The 22,610-nt window shown below is 38.0% G+C and overlaps 3 protein-coding genes and 1 long non-coding RNA gene across 7 annotated transcripts in view; 1 reads left to right on the top strand and 3 right to left on the bottom strand.

Annotated features, from left to right (window-relative positions):
• LOC127516317 (histone H2B-like) overlaps positions 1-3,348 on the bottom strand; it is a 192,380-nt gene extending 189,032 nt beyond the window's left edge. Inside the window, exon 1 of the mRNA XM_051900828.1 lies at positions 3,290-3,348. The gene's annotated coding sequence lies outside the window, so the exon portion shown is untranslated. The remainder of the gene's footprint in view (positions 1-3,289) is intronic.
• LOC127516298 (Fc receptor-like protein 5) overlaps positions 1-22,610 on the top strand; it is a 237,800-nt gene that overhangs the window by 179,716 nt on the left and 35,474 nt on the right. The window lies entirely within an intron of this gene.
• LOC127516321 (uncharacterized) overlaps positions 1-22,610 on the bottom strand; it is a 251,302-nt gene that overhangs the window by 198,318 nt on the left and 30,374 nt on the right. The gene's annotated exons all lie outside the window — the stretch shown is intronic.
• Positions 1,833-2,302, bottom strand: LOC127516314 (histone H2B-like). Its single transcript, XM_051900826.1, has one exon. It carries the CDS (start codon positions 2,285-2,287, stop codon positions 1,913-1,915), a length of 375 nt encoding a protein of 124 aa, XP_051756786.1. The 5' UTR covers positions 2,288-2,302; the 3' UTR covers positions 1,833-1,912.

The raw sequence follows: 22,610 nt of genomic DNA, 5'->3' as shown, positions 1-22,610 counted from the left end.
AAACATATATTTGACAGCTGTTATAACAGCATGAGAAATGTTTTTTCCACTGTGATGAGATTTCAGATGTTTCTCACAAACATGAACTTGATTGTCAGTAAAAGCGGAGCAGAGACGTCACTAATATCTAATAGATTAAAACTGTATTAAATATGAAGAACAGCAGGTTCATTGTGTCATTTTAAGAGAGCAGAACTTCAACAACTGTTCTATAAATATGACAAGGCTTAAACTATCAGACTAATCAATAAATTACTTAAATTAACATTTGTTTAATGTTTATTGAAAACATTTCACACAAATATTGACCATGTTCAAATAAACCACATGATTTTTTATTTATTTTACTCTGAACTTGGACCTTGGAAGAACTGTTTGTTTTTCAGTCACTTGACTGATTATTTGAAATGTCTGAATAGTCCAGGGGTTTTTAATGACCCAAACATGATTGAAAGAAAATACATGCAAAAGCATGAACAGATTTCTAAGATAAAATAACAATTATCAAATAGTATACACTAGAATGTTCTCTCATGGAACATCATGGTCAAGGCTTCTCACTTCAGTAAACAACTTCTAAACTAATGAACACTAATGTCTCGTACAACACACGTTACTCTCAGTGGAAATCTGATCTGTGGTTTGTGATTCATGAGGGGGAAGATGTGAATGTTGACATGATCCTGTCTGTAAATCCCAGCACTACTGGAGCACAAGTTTCACATCATCATCATCATCATCCTCTACAGCTGCAAGATCAACAGTAGTGCTGAGAGGATTTTCAGGAGCGGATGGATCAGAGCTTCAGAATCAGATGAGAATCGCTGCTGTCTCATAAGGGCTTTCTAAAGAGCTGATTGTGCAGAAGAAAAACAATATTCAAAGCTAAATGTTGAAAATGTTTTGCATTTCAAAACCACATTTGCTGAATACCAAATGTTGTTAGAATCAATACATTTCATCTTACTCTTTTTAAAATAAATAAAACGATTACTTGGAATAACACGGACAATCAATCAAAATTTAGTTTTTCTACTATCTGTTCTAAAATTCCTCCCATCAGTCATAAAACATCTATATATTCAGTAGCACTTTATTTTACAGTCCTGTTCCCCATGTACATACAATGTAATTATTACAGTAATTACAATAACTGGGTAATAACTAGGTCCCCCTGAACCTACCCCTAACTAGTTGTAGCAGTTTTACTCTGGTTGTGTTTTGTTATTCTCAATGGCAAGACAACAATGATGGAAGACGTCTCAGGATGTTTATTCTGAAGAAACAGGCTTGCAGAAACACAAAGCACAATGATTTTTTGGGGGGGATACACAAACACATGTCTTCCCCTTCAGTCTGCCCACACAGCACGGAGAAAGCAGCACTCTCGTTTGAAGAGCGAAAGAAAACACAACCGACCCCGTCAGTGGCAAATGTGCTTCTAAAGATGGCGCTGTTCGCATATCTCACGAGGCATCACGTGAGTCACCAATATGTGCCCCATATAAAACAATATTCTGCATGAATGGTTCCCACTAGAATTATGTACATTGTGTCATATTGTAACTCAAAACACAAATGAGAACACAAAAAATAAATTGATTAAGTTAGTTAAGAATATTAATTACATTTTATAATGAACATAGTTACCTCATATTACCCAGTCTTTTTTTTTTTTTTTTTTTTTTTTTTAGGTAAGTACACTATAAACACGTACTGTAAAAAAGTGCAACCATATATTCTAATTCATTTACTAAACCAGACTGATGCTTAACAGCAATAAACAGTGAGGAACTGATAACAGTGCCTTCACTTTTATTAAACAACAGTGTAAGATCAAGGCTCTTTTGAAAGACAATATGGGTGGCTCTTAAAAGAGCCTTTGGGTTCTCTGATCAGATCAGACACCGCTTTACTTTGAGCTGGTGTATTTGGTCACAGCCTTTGTGCCCTCAGACACGGCGTGTTTGGCCAGTTCACCGGGCAGCAGCAGACGCACGGCGGTCTGGATCTCTCTCGATGTGATGGTGGAGCGCTTGTTGTAGTGAGCGAGACGAGACGCTTCACCGGCGATGCGCTCGAAGATGTCGTTGACGAAAGAGTTCATGATTCCCATCGCCTTGGAGGAGATTCCGGTGTCGGGATGAACCTGTTTCAGGACTTTGTACACGTAGATAGCGTAACTCTCCTTCCTGGACCTCTTGCGCTTCTTTCCACCCTTGCCGGCAGTTTTAGTGACGGCCTTCTTTGAACCCTTCTTGGGGGCGGATTTCGCTGGTTCAGGCATAATGCTTCGTTCAGAGACACACAAAGAACAATAAAACTGTAGTGTTAGAGGCGGGTTTTTGTACACTGCCCTATGCTAATTTCAAAAGGGAAGAACGGCCTTCTGTGATTTGAGTCTTTGTGGCCCCACCCATAGAACGATTTCATTGGCCACCTTAAACGTTCCTTGCCTTGTAGGCGAGCCAATCAGAAGCTTGAAATGTTAATCACACCCATCGACACTTACCATCCCCCACTGAAATATTGTGAATAATTTAATAAGCTTTTTATCTACGCACGCTGGAGTTTCTGTATTTTAACGTTTATTTAGAAGCAGAAACAACTTATTACTCAACGTGAATGTGATCAAGAATACACTATACTTACATTAAAAGACATGCATATATGAATGCAAGAACAAGCGTTAATAAACATTAAAAAAAACAAAAACAAAACAAAAAAAAACACTGCACAATAACCACACGCAACCTATTAAATTGTAGTTTATTTAACTGCAAAGCACAATCATAGAAGAAACCTAGAATAGAATATTTAATTTCTTAGTTTCAATTTCTTTACAATTTACAAAAAACAAACAACCATGAAGCTACTATAAAATTAAAGCCTAATTAATTTCACCATTAAAAAAAAAAAAACCTTGTTCTTTCTGCAAAAACGTAGGTGGCTCTTAAAAGAGCCGTTGGCTTTTTTTCCTCTTCTTCACGAAGGATTTAACCTCCGAATCCGTACAGGGTGCGTCCCTGTCGTTTCAGAGCGTACACAACATCCATGGCGGTGACGGTCTTTCTTTTGGCGTGTTCAGTGTAAGTAACAGCATCACGAATGACGTTCTCCAGAAACACCTTCAACACACCGCGAGTCTCTTCATAGATCAGGCCAGAAATACGCTTGACTCCGCCACGGCGAGCAAGACGACGAATAGCGGGTTTAGTGATTCCCTGGATATTATCGCGAAGAACCTTTCGGTGACGCTTAGCGCCTCCTTTTCCAAGTCCTTTACCACCTTTTCCTCTTCCAGACATGACTGCAAATAATGTTCTTCAATCTACAGTATGAAAATAAAAAAAAATCTGCAGATGAGGGGTTTATAGTCAGCTAGCGGACCTAGTTGAAACCACATTTATGGGCGGTTCCAGTTTACGTTACCCGTTACATCTTTCCAAGTCTTCTTACTGAGGAAAAATATGTCATAACTAACTATATAAAATGAAAATTTAAAAATCCTTAGCAAAATTGTAAGAATTAAAAAATATAGACATATTTAAGTAAAGGGATCAGTTTAAATTTCATTGATTGTTGTTTCATAGCACATATAATCCAAAACAATGCGTTGATATAACGTCTCACCGCTGTCACGCTTAACAACTCAACCACATCACATAAAATAAAGATGGAAAATCATAATTTTTCAAAATTTTATTTTAATCCATAAGTATTTCATTGCTGCCATATACAGTCTACTCTTCTACACTGCATGAGGAGCAGTGGCCATTTTGTGCTTAAAATAAATTCACATCTATAATTGTTTCAGGTTTGGCAGGGTTGAGTTTTTCACTTCTGGATAATTTTAATTAAAATATATATAAAATAGTAATGGTTTCAGTAAAGATATACTTACATATCATGACAACTCATAATTTTGTTATAAATAGAATATTTGATGTAATGTGTCCACTTAAACACTGACTAGCACCCTGTCAGAAATGACAGCAACATGAGCAGATATGTTGAACCAGAAAGAAGAGCACAATATGAGAAAGAGACTAAATTAAAAATATAAAAGTGAAGGCAATGTCTCCCTTCAAACCGGTTACAATCTTCAACCCTGTAAACATTCTCATCTATTCTTTTGGGGGGAAAATGTAAAAATCATCATGATACATTTGTAGTTACTAAACTGTTATGAGGGACACTTATGAGCAGTAAGTAGATGTTTGTTCTATAACAAGTTTTGTGTAAAACCTTTTTAAAACCAATTCCCTTTTGTCCCTACAGGATTGAGAATAAAAGCATTTACATCTGATATTATTATTAATAATAAAGAGGTCTTTAATGCCTGAGGTGGGAAAATATTTTTTTGAGGTTGTGTCTAAGGATGTTAGTCTATAATTAATTTTCTAAAGAACCTATGTAGTTTATGAAAAAATAAAAATAAAAAAAATCCCAGGAATGACCCATATACTTGGAACTTGCAAATCTAATGACGTTAATAAAGCCTTTATACATAACGAAAAAAGTACAACGACGTATTTAATTGTATTTTGGGCTGATATCAACTTAAATAGTGATTGGATTAAAGAAATCAGTCTCTCACGGAAAAATTTGGTGGCTCTTAAAAGAGCCTTTGGTTTGAAGAGAACTTCTTGTCAGTTTACTTGGTCTTCGCGGTCTTCTCGGTTTTCTTGGGCAGCAGTACGGCCTGAATGTTGGGCAGCACACCACCCTGAGCGATGGTCACGCCACCCAGAAGCTTGTTCAACTCCTCGTCGTTGCGCACCGCCAGCTGCAGGTGACGAGGAATGATACGGGTCTTTTTGTTGTCGCGAGCGGCGTTTCCAGCCAACTCCAGGATCTCAGCAGTGAGATACTCGAGCACAGCGGCCAAATAAACCGGAGAACAGGTGTTGTGCCCAATTCCGACCCACCGGCTGCAGACTACCCCCTCTTCGCGTGCACGCGAGTACCGTTGTGTTTCCTGTAGATGGCAGTTAAAACACGGAAATGTAGGTAAATGTTTCACTGATCCAAACTCCAAACGTTCAATTTGATGAACACTTATGCAGTTTCCTGTAGATGGCAGTGTAAACTCAGAAATGTGATTCATTGCTTTTCAAACTTAATCGTAAACGAGACAGGAGAATGTACGTTGCATATATTTTGTTGATGCTTCGATAGAGTTTCTCCCATTTTTCTTTCTTTTTTTTCTTTCTTTGTCTCCTTAGACAACCTATGTACTGGTTGAATTTTACATTAACGTGTTATGCTTTACAAAAGAAATTTAATTTATCAATACGAACCTTTTTTTGTGTAATGATGAAAAAAATTACACATTAGCCTACTGTATTCAGTATGAGCCTTAATGTAATATTATGTTCCAAAGTAAATTCAAATAATGGGTTAATTTCCACTGAAACATGTATGATATTCCAATAAAATTATGCACTAAAATAATGCATATGTTGCATTAGGGGTTTTATTTGGAAAGGGACATTTTCACCCACATGCCTGGATTTTAAGAGTTCCTAAAATGGGTCTGATACACCTATAATAGCAGTACTGTGTGTAAAATTATACATTACATTCTATCTACATGGACAGATTGAGTATGATTTTACCCCCTTATTTCTTATGTCTGAATACCCAAAGAGTCACTAAAATGGGTCTGATACACCTATAATAGCAGTACTGTATGTAAAGTGAAACATTTAATTCTATCTGCATGGACAGATTGAGTATTTAGGGTGGTATTATTTTGGCAGGCCCATTTTGACCCACCTGCCAGGATTTTAACCCCATTATTTCTTCTGTCTGAATACTTAAAGAGTCACTAAAATGGGTCTGATACACCTACACCACAACAATACTTTGTGTGAAATGATATATTTCTGACAACCCCCCTCCCTCATTCGTCTGACTGGATGCCCGTAAATTCCAGTAGCCCCTCACTGCAGTCTAGGGATATATAAGGTGGGAGGAGTTGGATCTGGATCCAACCTGCACTGAAGACCATCTCGTAAATGGCCAATTGCTTATGTTTTATGTAAATAAATTAATAAATAAATTTGGTTATATTTTAATAAAAGTGCGCTATGTGTTCCTGTGCAGTGTGTTTGTTAGTTTTCATGTATCCCTTGTATATCAATCCCCCTCAGCATCCCTTTAAGTAATTAAATGAGGTTTGTGTTATACAAATATTGTAAATGTATCAGAGTCAATAGCCAAAGCTCTTTAGCCTGGACTTTATTTGACTTTTTATTTGTGTGCTGTTGTAGTTTGCAAATTACACTTGACTTTGTGATTCTGTAAATTGTAAAATGTAAGGTGTTTAAATATTGCTGTCCCACTTTGGCTGAATGTGTTAGATAAAGTGGGCCAGTGGGAATCAGGTAAAGCGGGCTGACCTTTAACCTTCAGTTAATACACACAAATTCATTAAATAAATTGACATTCACTGGTTATTTTATAGCTGACATGTAAAATTTATATTTTTAAAAAACAAAAATGAGTCTGCAGTCAGGAAATTCAAGTCAGAGTTGGAAGAAAGGAAAGAGAGAAAAGATTTTGAGGCATTCAGTTCAATCTGTGGAATGAAAAAGGATGTGAGGAGCAAAATGTAGATGCAGAATATAAAGTTTTAAAATATGGACACAATTAAAGTTCATTTAAAGTGTTTAGAGTACATAGAAAAACATGTTTACATATAGTTACCATTTCAAATGTTCATATTACTTTTTTAGAATTTGTTGTTTCTTGTGTTATAGTCGCATTTTTAACATATTGTTGAGTTCATTTTGTTAATATTCTGATTTATGAAAATTCTGATATTCAGATTTAATCAAATTTAATTTGAAAACAACATCAGTTCTTTGGAATTTCACACATGAATTGAGATGAGGATTTACATGATTTATTTTATTCATAACCTGTATGTTATATATTTTTGGATTTGTTAAATACCACTTTAACTGAAAATATTTTTTTTTCTGGAGTGCATGATCTAAAAATGTTTATACCTGTAAGATTCTATAACATTGTGTGTCCCTTGTAATATGTCTCTTAACATAGTGTCTTTATGTTACCTCTTATGTTTTGGGATCTAGCCATGATGTAATGACAAATCATGGGGCATACTGTCTGTTCTGTCTGTTTCCTTATAAGTATGTTGTGCTTTTCCATATTTCTGCTGACAGCTCAATAATTTACTTCCCTAAATTTACTATAGCCTATATACTGCATCACTTTCTCCAATAAACCAGCCTATACAAATAACACTTTATATGAACCATATTCAGAAATATTATAGCTGGACATTAAAGTTAACTAAAGTAATAAAGAAAAGAAAAGAAAAAACATCTGGATATCTAAATTGCATTTTACAAAAAGTGGCCCACTTTACCTGCAATTGCTCTATAATTTGTTGAATATATTAAAACTTAGTTTACCATTGTCAATAAGCTAAAAAAAACTATACAATTAGCACTAAATAACAAATAAATACAAATGAAACACTATTAAAATTGTGCCCTTCATTATTTCGTTATTGAGCTTCTTGCTGTACAACATGAAAGCGTCATGTTTCGTCCACCACATGATCACGTGAAGAATCGACCAAACAGGACTCGGCCTCTGGTGAGATGATGCTGTGTGTCGAAGAGGAGGCGTAAAACGGTAGGAGTGTTACATGTGTAATTAGGATACAGTCTTGAATGACAGATATTATATGACATGGTTAATTTCATTAGCATTACACTAATTTCATTTCAAGAAATTAGTGTGTAAAATGTTAATACTCAGTGTGTAGCACCCACTGATCTATAAAATGACTTCTTATACTTATTTATTATAGATCAGTAGTAGCACCTCATAATGTAATAACTGCACATAATGTAATAAGTATTTACTACTGTAATAAAATGTAGGTTTTGCAATATGATTTTCTATAGATAAGCTTTTATCTTCCTGAGGTAAATGTCACATAACTGACACAATCTTTACAGGCTGTTATAGCCTACTTATGATTTCCCTGGTTGAAACAGCTTATATTCAATTCAAGAATGCAGAATTTAGTAGGGGACAACTGAATTGTTCCTAGCAATAATTTTGATCAAACAATCGAAATATATTTATTTGACCACCGTCGTTGTCATCGTGCCACGGACATTACATGAGAAGCAAACTGAACTCTTTCAAGGACGTGCAATTAATGCATGGCCAAAGTAAGAACATAATCTAAGTGTTTAAAACATGCAAAGTAGGACTGCCAACTGTTCCCGTATTTAAATAACATTCCATACTAAATCCATAAGGAAAGCAGTTTATTGTGTCATGCCCAGTTTAGGTAGGCCTAGCTAAACACTCACAAAAAAAAAAAAAAAAAAACCAAGAGCACCCTTAGTTAAAGCTGTATTATTATCATATTTGGTAAACTTTTCTGTACGTATTTGCATTTGCGCTCTGGAGAGCATCAGGTGATTCTATTTACAACGTTTGCAGCGTTGTTGAGCTGTGTAGCCAATCACAATTGTCTGTTCAACCGATGAACTGAGATGAGTGACAGGCTCAGTGCATTTGAAATTATAAAGGGAGCACACTTTGCACGCATTCTAGGAGATCTGTAATGCATTCAGAATTTTAATAAAAGTTTTTTTTTTTTTTTTTTTCATGCCAGCAGCATTGGTTCACACTGTGGACAGAAAAAAAACAGGCATAAAAGGACATTTAAATTTAGCAGTGAAAATTTACACTGGTGATCGTCCGAATCGAATGGTTAAAATCAACAAGTTTTGTGGGTTTTTTTAGTGGGTCAAATTGAATCTGAGGTGGCACAAATCAGATCTGAGGGGTATCTATCATCTGTCTGTCTATCCCTGCCACCCTCACTATATTATTTTTAATTGCACATGTACGCAACAGAATATTTACATAATTTACTGAATATTTTTATTTTTAATTTTTATAAATTGTCCTTTTTTATTACATTTCTTTTACATTTCAAGGTCACACAACCATTTGAACTTTTGGGGATGGATTTAATTGGCAAACTTACTTGCACAGACAGTGGCCATCAATATATATGTGTCATGATTGATTACATGACCAAATGGCCACAGGCTTATCCCCTTAAAAGTAAGTCTGCAGTGGAGGTCACAAACTGCATAATTAAGTTTTTTTTACCAGTTTGAGGCCCCAAAACGCATACTTACGGACCAAAGAAGAGAGTTTGTTAATCAGGTAAATTAAAGCTGTTCGATATCATACAGTGCTAAAATATAGTTTTGAAAAATGTTTACTTAAATTGATTGTAATTAAAAATTAATGTTTTTGTTTTATTATCAGATCAACAAAAATGTGTCCAAAATACTTGGAATCAAGAGCCGTTTGTGCTCACCGTACCATCCCCAGACTAATAGTTTGGTCGAAAAAATGAATGGGACCATACAGAGGTACTAAATTTACTTTTTTTTTTTTTTTTTTGCACAAAGATCCTTTAATTATTATTATTATTATTATTATTATTATTATTTACATCAGCCTATAAGATTTGTATTTATTTATTTTGTTATTTTTGTCACAGACACGCCAGGCTCTACACACTCACAGACACAGCGCACGTCATCACCAGAGTATTAATCACTCACACCTGCAGCTCATCAGCACCCTCATCACCAGCAGCACAAACGGCTCACGCTCTCACTCAGTCACTGTCCGGTCTCGTTTGCACATGGTACTTACCACTCTGCTTACCTCAAGGACTCCTCCGAAGATACTTACCTGTCTCCTGTGTGTTCCCTCGACTCCTCGTCTCTCGTGAGTTCATCTGTGTCTGCTCAAGCTCCAAGTCTGTCATCCGTCTGCCAATCCTGCAAAACCAAGACAAGTATCAGTTCTTCATCAATACCTGCCAACGCATTAACCTGTCTTCACTCACCTGCACTCTGTAATCATTCTGGTTGTTCAATAAACTTCAATACCTGTATTCCTGTGTCGCTGTCCCCTTCTGTATACGTAACAATTTTAAAGTTAGAATAGCATTTGTAAAAATTGTTATAAACCAAATGTGGAATGCACAGATATTTATAAATATCTTCTGCTAAAACTATTTTAATGTGAAATAAATGTTTAAGGGCTCTCAGCAAATTGGTCTCCAAAAAACCACAGCAGTGGGACCAACACCTAGATGCAGTTATGTTTGGTCTAAGGACCAAAAAACAGATGCCAACCAAACTATCTCCATTTTATATGATGTTTGGTCGCGAGGCATGATACCCCTCTGAGATCCCCGAAGAATATCAGGTGGGTGTTCATTGTTTTCAGATTTGTTTCTTTTTTATGTGTATGTATTGCATTCAGTATGAACTTGCCCTAGTAAAAAAGTAATAGATTTAAAATGCATTTAATTTATACTAAGTATAGATCAAGTCTATTAACATAATTACTGACATATCACTGGAGATTTACTGATATAAAAATTGTAATGAAACTTTATTTGGGGTATTACTTTCCCTTAAAATTAAGCCTAAGATATGTTCTAATGTCACTATTGATGAGGATTGTATGATCTTTACATAATATCACTCTTTAAATTCAAAATATTTAAAGTGTGCCTAAAGAATACTTGCAATAGTTCCAATTTAGTACAATTAAATATACTTAAGTATATATTTAGTTGGAATTCAGCACTACTTCCAAACAATTAAAGTGCAGTAAGTACAAAATTAGTTGTTCTAATTTAGCAGACTTTAAATATACCTGTTTAGTACACAGCATATTGCAGCATATTTTTATTAAGTACATAATATGTACATGTATTCGTAGTATACTAAGCATGAAATAAATGTATTTTAAATTCTTTTTATTATATTTATTTTTCACTATGCCTACATGAATTTGAGATGATTAGTTATTTTTAACTAGAAGCAACTGAGGGTGTCCTGAAACTTGATGAAGTTCTTCAGACTGCTCTTACCCACACTGCTCAGGTTCAAAAATGAATGACAAGGAAAGAACAGAAAGCAAAGAAAGTAAAATTGACTGTGGGTGACAAAGTATGGAGGTGTAAAGTTCGGAGTCAGCAGAGAAAAGGCAGAAAATAGGATACAAATTTTCTAGGTCCATACACAATTAAAAACATTGAAGGCAAGAATGCTGATCTGATAGATGAGAGAGGGGCCATTTTGCCAAAAATCAATATTGACCACTTGAGATTGTATACTGAGCAGAAGCCACGCATTCCACACAAGATTGTGGCCGGAAGATCAACAGCAGCAACTGCATCACAAAAAACTTGTCTAACTGCTACATCTCCTGTCATTGTAGCTGCATCTTTACCATCATCACCTTCCGTCTCCAAAGTGGCTGCCTCACCTGACTCCGCTGCTGAATCTGTGACATTATCACCTACCACCACAACAACAGCAGTACAGCAGAATCGTGTCAGCAGTAAGTCAGCATCAGAACTAAAGTAAAGATGTAAACTAATGAAAGTTAAGTCATGTTTTTTTCACATTTACTATTTTTTTCTATCAATACAGTTGTTCAAGAGGCATGGGCAGGAAAAAATGTCTATGTGTTGCTTTCCAAAATTGGGCCATATAAAATATTTTTTGCAGACATTAATAAAACTGCTCCAATTAAATAGGCTTGAAAGCGAGGTAAGATATTCTGCGATTGAAATAGTACATATCAAATTTTAACTTCCACTGCTAATCCCACACTGTTTTGATTCCTTGTTTAAGGTTATTAATGCATACATGAGACTTCTTGTGAGGCGTCACAATGAACAGTCAAAAGAACAAACCTTCCAAATCGACACATTCGAGATGACCAGCATTTGGAATGGAAAAAAATCTAAATTAAAGGTTGGTTTGCACTGTTTTATTTATGTACCAATTATGAAAAATGAAATTCAGAACACATTTCAGTTCTCTTTTTTTATTATTTCAGGTTGATCCCAAAATGTACAAGTCTCTCATAGGTATTGTGAATGACCACCACCATTGGACACTTGTGGTAAACAAATGAAAAATTTCAATTTGCATGTGTTATGCAGGTATTACTGCAATATTTATAATGTACTAGGATCTGATATAATAGTTAAATGGTCTGTTAACATGTTTGGGGAATTAATGAAAGAATCTCTTTGAGATGTCTGGCCAGCACTCAGCCAGCAAATGTTTATTGAAAACATCTGTAGACTATGATATTACTCCAAGCAGCTCAAGCTACTCCAACAAAGACTATAGAATAACACAAGACATGTCACTCGTATTGTTTTGAATGGGAGAAAGTGTAACGCTCAATATGGCGGAATAAGTCCCGCCTTCAAAATAAGAGCCAATTGCCGACCTGTAAAGTCATCATGTCACTGCAGCGGCCGTTAGAAGCACCGGTTTCTATAGAAACAGTCAGACACACGCCTCCGAAATGAGGCACAAGAGACGCACATTTAGGTCTGCGCATGCGCATTAGCTTGATCCAGCCTAAATACTGTTTTTTTTTGTCATGATTTGAGCGTTTGGAAAAAAAAATGTATGAGACAGTTGTTGTCAGATTTCATTGGTGATTTCAAATATGAAATTTAATCGAAAGCTTGGCAAACAGCTTTGGAGAATTTGATGTTTCCCCATTCAAAGAGATAGGAGCGGCATGATGCCCAGGATGCCCAAGAGGCGTTTCAAAGATGGCCGCCGAGTGAAATGACTTGTCTTAAAGGGACTTTGACTCCAAGCAGCGTTCTTTCTTAGACAGATTTTTTTTTTTAAACCATGAAAATAACATGTCTTGTTTTCTCTTATCTACATTATCACTGTTTAAAATCTTTATAGGTTATGCTGCCATCTCAAATGAAGGCTTTGTTCCTTGATCCTCTGGGAGAAAGTCCAGCAAAACTGAAAAAATGCCAGGATGTAACAAGGTATTTGAAGATGTTCATCACAAAAATGTGCTTCTGATGTGCAAAACTGATCTCTACAGTATTTCTATTAAAAAAAAAGAAAAAAAAGATTTGGTCTGGTATCACAATATAAATGATTTGCATTTGTTAAGGGCTTTTATGCGACAAAAGGGATGCAATTTTTCAAGGTGGTCCTGTGGTAAGCTGCCTCACCCAAAACAACAAGATGGCACATCCTGCGGTGTCTTTGCATTAAAAGTAAGTGGTTTTAAATAGCAAACTTTGTCGTTGTCCTAAACTGTCAATGCCCTAAAGTATGATCTCGGGAAACACAATTAAGTTCCTAATTGTGGTGTACATGGTCTGCTAAAGTCAAATTTATGTTTTATTTTCCTTTAAAATAAAATTGCTTCTTTTATTATTTTCCTTTTTCAGTTTGCTGAATTTATACTTAGAGAGGAGCCAATTGATTTCCTTAACACACCAGAAGGAGTGGAAGAACTGACGAAAGCGATAGCTGTCACTCTTCTTCAGAACAGCGGTATGTGTAATGTACAGAACTGGTCAAAAGTTGGGAAAAATAACAATTTGTAATGTGTTTTGAAAGAAGTCATAATTACACACAACACCTGCATTTATTTGAACAAAAATATAGAGAATTAAATACAGAAAAAAACAGTAATATTGTGATATATTACAATTGAAAATAAAAAACTTTTGAAAAAAACTTTTCTATTTTAATATACTATAATAAAGCAATAAGCCCCAATCAATAAGCCTCCGCTTGCGACGTGGCTAACAATGCTCCTTAGCTGTTATAAATTCACTGCAAACCATGGCTTCACGGGGCTTACTGCTTTTATTAAACATTTATTCCATATACGTAGTAAGGTTTCACAACAAAAACAGAGAAAATAAAGTGTAATGATATAAATAAAAACAGTATTCTTCCACCAAACAATGTAGTTCCTCAGAAACAGTTGTGGTTCCAACAAAGTGGTTGCTGACCAGCGTAAACAAAGGTGTAGGTTTGTAGTGTAATTTACAACAGCTTAGAACATGGCTCAGCCAATCAGAATCAAGGACCAGAACTACCTGTTTTATAAAATATAATTTATTTCTGTAATGCAAAGCTGAATTTTCATCAGCCATTACTCGAGTCTTCAGTGTCAGATGATCCTTCAGAAATCACTCTAATTTGCTGTTTTATTATCAATATTGGAAACAATTGTGCTGCTTAATATTTTGTATAACCGCTTTTATACTTTTAAGGATTCATTGATTTAAAAAACAAAACAAACAATAAAACAGTATTTACTTAAAATGTAAACCTTTGAAACAATATACAATTGTCACGGTGTACGTAATAGAGAAGGCGCAATACGACGAGCTTCAAAGTAAAGAGTCTTTAATTGTAATCCACATAAGGGTAATCCACAGAGAGAAGGCAGGACCACATCAAAGTAACCTTGTAGACTGACAAAGACACATGGACAGAACCAAACTATAAAGGACACTAATGAATTACACACAGGTGACGGGAATGACGATAATGACAGGAACTCCAAATAAGGGCAGACAAACGGGAGAAACCAAACAGACAGTCACAGGGGTGTTACAACAGTACTGTTCAAAAGTTGTGGTCAGATTTTTTTCTTTCTTTTTGTTATGAAAGAAATTAATACTTTTATTTAGCATGGATGTGTTAATTTGATAAAAGTATAGACATAAGTAAAGACTTATATTGTTAGAAAAAAATTTTATTTTTAATAAATTATGTTCTTTCTAAATGTAAATTAATCTATGAATTCTAAAAAAAAGTATAGCAGGTTCCAAAATAAGCACCACAACAATCGCCATTCACAAATCACCGTGCCTGCCTATTTTAATATATATTAAAATAGAAAAGCATAATTTTAAATATATGTTATATATTTCTCAATATTACCTTTTTATTTTTGATCAAATAAATGCATGCATGCATTAAGCATAAAAGACTTATTTGAAAATGTTAAAACTAGTAATGTTCCCAGACTGGTACTGTGTTTGCAAAGTATTTCAGAGAAGCCTCCAATTTAATTAGTTAAACGGTTATTTGGTGTATTTACAGAATTAGCAGAATTTCTCCTGTAAATTGAATTTAAATAGGATACATTTTCTATTGCAATGCATAGTGTAGTGTAGGGGAATTACAGTTAAGACTCAAGAACCACTGACTGAAGACCAGGAGTCAGAGATGCAGTTAACTGAAGAATTTTTATTAGAATTTTTTTTTTTTTTTTTTTTACTCAGCAGATATCAGCATTAATACTCACAAGGAGCTTGTGTTGTGGCATGCACTGTTTCTCTCTTGTTAAAGAAGTCTCTCTAAGCTGGGGTTCCAGGTGTCAAATTTAGATTTTATTGGCAAAAGCCGAGATATGTAGCTGCACACATCTCAAATCTTGGGTCTCACTGCTCTGATTATGTTCTCTTCTGTGAATCTATCCAGCATTGTATGTCATACATCACACTGTTGTCATTTAATTGTGGGGAACAAGCCCTCTTTATATATATATATATTCTGATGTGGTTTCACATCACAGAATGAGGCAAAATCATTCTTATATAGTATTCTATAAAGTGATAAAGGCTTTTGATTAGCATTGCATTGCATCTATAGTTTATTCATATAAAAATACCAAATATAGCTTGAAGAACAATAAACCATTTAGTCGCAATCGTACAGATATGTCTCTATCTGTGTTTTATTCAGCTACGCGAAAGTGTATACCTTTGTTCATAATAGGGATTTCCTGTATGAATGAAACATTATATTACATGTATGCACTCACTAATCTCACAACACCTTTCTGTTAAAATATTCTGGGTAAAAATAGGAATAATAATACTTCTCTCTGAGTTTTTCTCTCTTTCTCAGTGAATGCATTCCATTTTCTGACAATTTTTATTTTTTTGTCAAAGATCATAATCATAATTTATTTCATAATAAATCCTTATTCCTTTCTAAACATTTACAGTTAGCCCTCCTGCATGTTAACAGGTCATGTTGCAGTTTTATGTAAATATATATTGATAACCATTAACAATAATTACTGTTTTGTTTAATGTTTTTATTTAGTAATAACAATATCAGAATTAGTCATATGGATAAAAACAACATTTTGGCCAAATTGTGCAGCCCTACAAACAGGCACAACAAACTCTGTGTTCTTTATCATTTTTGGTAAAAAAAAAAAAAAACCTTTCTTGTTACAGTTCAGATTTTATTGTTACAGTTCAGATTTTGAAATTCACTTAATATTGCCTCTCTGAATAGTCTCTCAAAATAAAGCCATGTTACACATTAATGCTATTTTTAAAATATTTGAAATTAATAAATGATAGAGAGATTAAAGTGAAGTTGTGGTAGAAATGGAATTCAAACAATATCTTTCCAGAGCTTGAAAAAAGGAGGTTTTGACTGCTTTATATATAATATTTTTTGCTGTAGTACTTGTTTTATACATGCAATCATGCCCATGATCACAGACAGACTTGTTATATAAGGGAAAATTGAACCACAGTGTGAAGAACTCTGTGACTCTTTGGGTATTCAGACAGAAGAAATAAGGGGGGTAAAATCCTGGCAGGTGGGTCAAAATGTGTCTGCCAAAATAATACCCCCCTAAATACTCAATCTGTCCATGCAGATAGAATGTAATGCATAATTTTACATACAGAACTGCTATTATAGGTGTATCAGACCTATTTTAGTCTCTCTTAAATACTCAATCTGTATTAGAATGTAATGCAATGTAGTACTGGTGCTAGAAGGGACTGACAGTGGCTGCAGGAACCCCGCTGGGGGTCGATTGGAAGTCTTACCAACCGCGCAAACTGAGCAGGCCAAAACAAAACCATGAATGTCTCGAGCTATAGAAGGCCACCAGAATCGTTGCTTAACCAAATAACCGAATAACCTGGAACAATGACCCCAACGGATAACATCGGAACGCAAGTTCTCAGGCACAAATAAACGGCTCGGTGGACAACCGGGCGGAGGCATTACCCCTTGTAAGGCACTACGGACCTTCGACTCGATCTCCCAGACGACCGCAGAGATGACCAGTCTCTCCGGTACGATGGAATCGGGAGAAGACGGACGCTCGGAACGATCAAAAATACGAGACAAAGCATCGGGCTTGGTGTTTTTGGAGCCCGGGTGGTACGAGATGGAAAAATCAAAACGGCCGAAAAAAAGAGCCCACCGAGCCTGCCTAGAGTTCAAGCGTTTAGCGGATCTAATGTACTCTAGGTTCTTGTGATCGGTCCACACGATAAAAGGTACCCCGACCCCTCTAACCAATGACGCCACTGTTCCAAGGCCAACTTAACTGCCAATAGCTCTCTGTTACCAATATCGTAGTTGCATTCGGCAGAAGTCAAACGATGGGAAAAATAAGCACAAGGGTGCACCTTACCATCCGCGGAAGAACGCTGGGAGAGAACCGCTCCAGCCCCCACCTCTGATGCGTCGACCTCCACCACGAACTGATGTGAGGAATCAGGGGTCACCAGAATGGAAGCCGAAACAAAGCGGCTTTTTAGGTTGGAAAATGCAGCTTCGGCTGCACTAGACCACCTGAATGTCACCCTGGTGGAGGTCAAGGCAGTCAGAGGAGCGGCCAGCTGGCTGTAATTGCGAATAAAACGGCGGTAAAAATTGGCAAAGCCCAGAAATCTCTGTAGGGCCTTACGGGAGTCTGGGGTTGGCCAATCCACCACAGCCTGAATCTTGTCGGGATCCATGCGCTCTCCCTCGGACGACATGATGAACCCCAAGAACGGAACTGACTGTGCATGAAACACGCATTTCTCCGCCTTGACAAAAAGCCCATTCTCTAGCAGCCTCTGAAGCACTCGTCTGACATGCTGAATATGTTCCTGAAGAGACGGAGAAAAAAAAAAAATCAATATGTCATCCAGGTAAACATATATGAACTGATCAACCATGTCTCTCAACACATCATTGATGAGTGCTTGGACCAAATATTCAAAGTGCCCCCTGGGGGTATTAAAAGCGGTCTTCCATTCATCCCCCTCCCTGATGTGAACCAAATGATAAGCATTGCGGAGGTCCAACTTCGTAAAAAAGGAAGCTCCCTGCAACTGCTCAAAAGCTGAAGACATCAGCGGCAAAGGATACGTATTCTTTGCCGTGATGTTATTCAGCCCCCAATAGTCAATGCAAGGTCGCAGGGAACCATCCTTCTTACCCACGAAGAAAAACCCCGCGCCCGCAGAAGATGAGGAAGGGCGGATGATCTTGGCTGTCAAAGAATCAGAAATATATTTCTCCATGGCCTCCCTTTCCGGAACGGAAAGCGAGTATAACCTGCCCTTAGGCGGAGATGTACCTGGCAATAAGTCTATGGCACAGTCATAGGGACGATGCGGAGGAAGAGAGGCAGCTCGAGACTTACTGAACACTTCCTTCAGGTTCAGGTACTCCTTGGGCACGTTAGACAGGTCCATGGATTCCTCCTGAAACACAGAACACAACACGGAAGAACAGGCAGACACCAAACAAGACGCATGACAAAAACTGCTCCAAGCACAAACAGTGTTCTGTTGCCAGTCAATGTGGGGATTGTGAAGTGACAACCAGGGATGACCCAACACCACAGGAGCCAGAGGGGAATTGATTAAAAGTAGTCTAATCTCCTCCGTATGGTTACCGGAGGTGATGAGTTTGATGGGCACGGTGCTCTGGGTGACTGACGGCATAACCTGCCCGCTGAGTGCTTGAACGGAGATAGGCGAAACCACCGGAATAAACAGCTGAGCCGCCAGCGAAGCGTCAATGAAACTGCCCTCCACTCCTGAGTCCACTAAAGCCTGGCAGGTATGGAAGGCGTTGGCCCATTGTAGTCTGACCGGAAGGAGAGTAGCTGTAGAGGATTTCTCGAAGGAAACTCCACCCGTCAATAACCTCAAGTCTACTGACGGGCTCTGGCTTTTACCGGACAGCTTGTAACAAAATGCCCGCTTGCTCCGCAGTATAAACATAAACCATTGGTCCGTCGATGATCCCTCTCCTCCCTGGTTAGCCGGGTTCTGCCCACCTGCATGGGTTCAAGATCTAAAATGGGACTGACCGTGTCACCGGCGAACTCCACCTCCGGGTAAGAACATGAATGTCTTTGTTGATCACGACGTTGCAGACGACTGTCCACTCTAATCGCCAACTCGATCAGTCCATCCAGAGTTGTGGGCAAATCCAACCCGACAATCTCCCGCTGGACACGGTCAGCCAACCCATGCAGGAAGTTGTCCCACTGTGCCTCCTCGTTCCATTTGGTCTCTGCCGCTAGGGTGCGGAAATCAATGGAATAGTCAGTAACTGATCGATTACCCTGTTGCAGATCCGTCAGTTTCCGAGCCGCTTCACGTCCCGAAACGGATCGATCAAACACTCTTTTTAACTCCCCAGTGAAGGACTGGAACGAGGCGCAACATGGTGATTGACTCTCCCACACCGCTGTTCCCCAGAGCGCAGCACGTCCCGAAAGCAGTCTGATCATCAACGCCACCCTGGACTGCTCCGTAGGAAAAGACGTGGGTTGAAGAGTGAAAAACAACAAGCACAAAAGCTCGGCATAAATGTGGCTCACCAGCATACTGAGCAGGAGGTGGAAGACGAGGCTCGACGTGATGATCCGATCGCGCCACGGAAGGGGAAACAGACGGCAAGGTAGGCACAGTGGGCGCTCCGTTGATGTCAGATCTTAAACGTTGGAGCTGGGCAGTAACCTCCGACACCTGTGCCACCAAGGCTTGCACCGCACGACCCGTAGCCAATATTTGTTCATCCTGTTGATCCATATGAACATTGTTATTAGCAATGACATTTCTCCACTCACCACTTGCTGAATCCATCTTGGTCGGATTGTTATGTCAGGAAGGATAACGCGAGATTCAATTGCAAGTGAAAGACTCCTTTATTAAGTACAAAACTCTCAAAGAGAATGTACAACGTGAATGGTCAGGAAAGTCGTGGTGCAGCTGGTCCTTGGCAGCACAGGGACTACAATGGGTAGATCTCCAAACGCAATCCAACGAAGAACACTCTGACAGATGAACATCCACTCCGAACAGAGGCAGGAACTCCAAGACGAAATAAACATCCACTCTGAACCGAGCGACTGGAACCCAGGAGACGAAAGGTAGAGAACTGCAAGGAACACAGCGTGAGCAAACAGAACAATCCGACAATGAACGAACAAACACAGAGACACTAAATAGCAGCGCTGACGAGCCGCAGCTGCAGCTGATCGCTAATCAGTGCTCGTGAGTTGCCCAGCAACACACGTGACAGCCAAGACACACACACACACAAAACAACAGAACAGGAATCCACAGACCTGTGAACCGTGACAGATGTGAGGGAAGTGTCCAGGTAGGATTAGTTCCTTATAATAAATAAAAAAGTTTTTATTTATTAATGAATTTATTAATTTCTTCTTGGCCGCTTTGGTCGCGTCACTTGCGTGTTTTCTCTGCTCATGTTTGGAGCAAAAGTGAAGTGGTAGACAATATACACATCATACTCATACATAAGTTTTTCCTCCATGTGTTGAATTAGCACTTTGACAGTGGCTTTAATAAAAGGAAGATCGCTGAGGGACTTGTGGAGTGTTTCATTCAGAATTTGTTTTGGGCAGCTTGAAGCACATGCCACATCTGTCTGTGTATCTTCCTAAGATGCAAACGTTTTATAACTCAGTTCAAAATGACACACTGTTTCCACCAAGGCCATAAGATTTTGCCTCTTTTAGGACTGTATTATGTTGTTTTACCTTTATATACAGTGTATACACACACACACACACACACACACACACACACACACATATATATACAGTTGGTACGGAAAGTATTTAGACCCCCTTAAATTTTTCACTCTTTGTTATATTGCAGCCATTTGCTAAAATCATTTAAGTTCATTTTTTTTTCCTCATTAATGTACACACAGCACCCCATATTGACAGAAAAACACAGAATTGTTGACATTTTTGCAGATTTATTAAAAAAGAAAAACTGAAATATCACATGGTCCTAAGTATTCAGACCCTTTGCTGTGACACTCATATATTTAACTCAGGTGCTGTCCATTTCTTCTGATCATCCTTGAGATGGTTCTACACCTTCATTTGAGTCCAGCTGTGTTTGATTATACTGATTGGACTTGATTAGGAAAGCCACACACCTGTCTATATAAGACCTTACAGCTCACAGTGCATGTCAGAGCAAATGAGAATCATTAAGGTCAAAGGAACTGCCTGAAGAGCTCAGAGACAGAATTGTGGCAAGGCACAGATCTGGCCAAGGTTACAAAAACTTTCTGCTGCACTTAAGGTTCCTAAGAGCACAGTGGCCTCCATAATCCTTAAATGGAAGACGTTTGGGATGACCAGAACCCTTCCTAGAGCTGGCCGTCTGGCCAAACTGAGCTATCGGGGGACAAGAGCCTTGGTGAGAGAGGTAAAGAAGAACCCAAAGATCACTGTGGCTGAGCTCCAGAGATGCAGTCGGGAGATGGGAGAAAGCTGTAGAAAGTCAACCATCACTGCAGCCCTCCACCAGTCGGGGCTTTATGGCAGAGTGGCCCGACGGAAGCCTCTCCTCAGTGCAAGACACATGAAAAAAACACCTGAAGGACTCCAAGATGGTGAGAAATAAGATTCTCTGGTCTAATGAGACCAAGATAGAACTTTTTGGCCTTAATTCTAAGCGGTATGTGTGGAGAAAACCAGGCACTGCTCATCACCTGTCCAATACAGTCCCAACAGTGAAGCATGGTGGTGGCAGCATCATGCTGTGGGGGTGTTTTTCAGCTGCAGGGACAGGACGACTGGTTGCAATCGAGGGAAAGATGAATGCGGCCAAGTACAGGGATATCCTGGACGAAAACCTTCTCCAGAGTGCTCAGGACCTCAGACTGGGCTGAAGGTTTACCTTCCAACAAGACAATGACCCTAAGCACACAGCTAAAATAATGAAGGAGTGGCTTCACAACAACTCCGTGACTGTTCTTGAATGGCCCAGCCAGAGCCCTGACTTAAACCCAATTGAGCATCTCTGGAGAGACCTAAAAATGGCTTTCCACCAACGTTTACCATCCAACCTGACAGAACTGGAGAGGATCTGCAAGGAGGAATGGCAGAGGATCCCCAAATCCAGGTGTGAAAAACTTGTTGCATCTTTCCCAAAAAGACTTATGGCTGTATTAGATCAAAAGGGTGCTTCTACTAAATACTGAGCAAAGGGTCTGAATACTTAGGACCATGTGATATTTCAGTTTTTTGTTTTTAATAAATCTGCAAAAATGTCAACAATTCTGTGTTTTTCTGTCAATATGGGGTGCTGTGTGTACATTAATGAGGAAAAAAATGAACTTAAATGATTTTAGCAAATGGCTGCAATATAACAAAGAGTGAAAAATTTAAGGGGGTCTGAATACTTTCCGTACCCACTGTATATATAGAGAGAGCCTATATAGCCTATAGCCTAGACAGAGAGAAAGGGAGAGGTTTAATAACCATACAAATGAAAATAAAAACGTCGGCAGCCCTATAAATAATGTCGTCATTGCGAGTTCAGATGTTTCTCTCTGGTGGTTTAGCAATAGTACCTTGTAGCGGAAGTCAAAGCATTTTGCGGGTTGTTT

This window comes from Ctenopharyngodon idella, chromosome 7, assembly GCF_019924925.1.
Source record: "Ctenopharyngodon idella isolate HZGC_01 chromosome 7, HZGC01, whole genome shotgun sequence".
NCBI classification, from domain to species: domain Eukaryota; kingdom Metazoa; phylum Chordata; class Actinopteri; order Cypriniformes; family Xenocyprididae; genus Ctenopharyngodon; species Ctenopharyngodon idella.
Note: the sequence above shows the minus strand (reverse complement) of the source record. Positions and strands in the feature narration are given on the sequence as shown.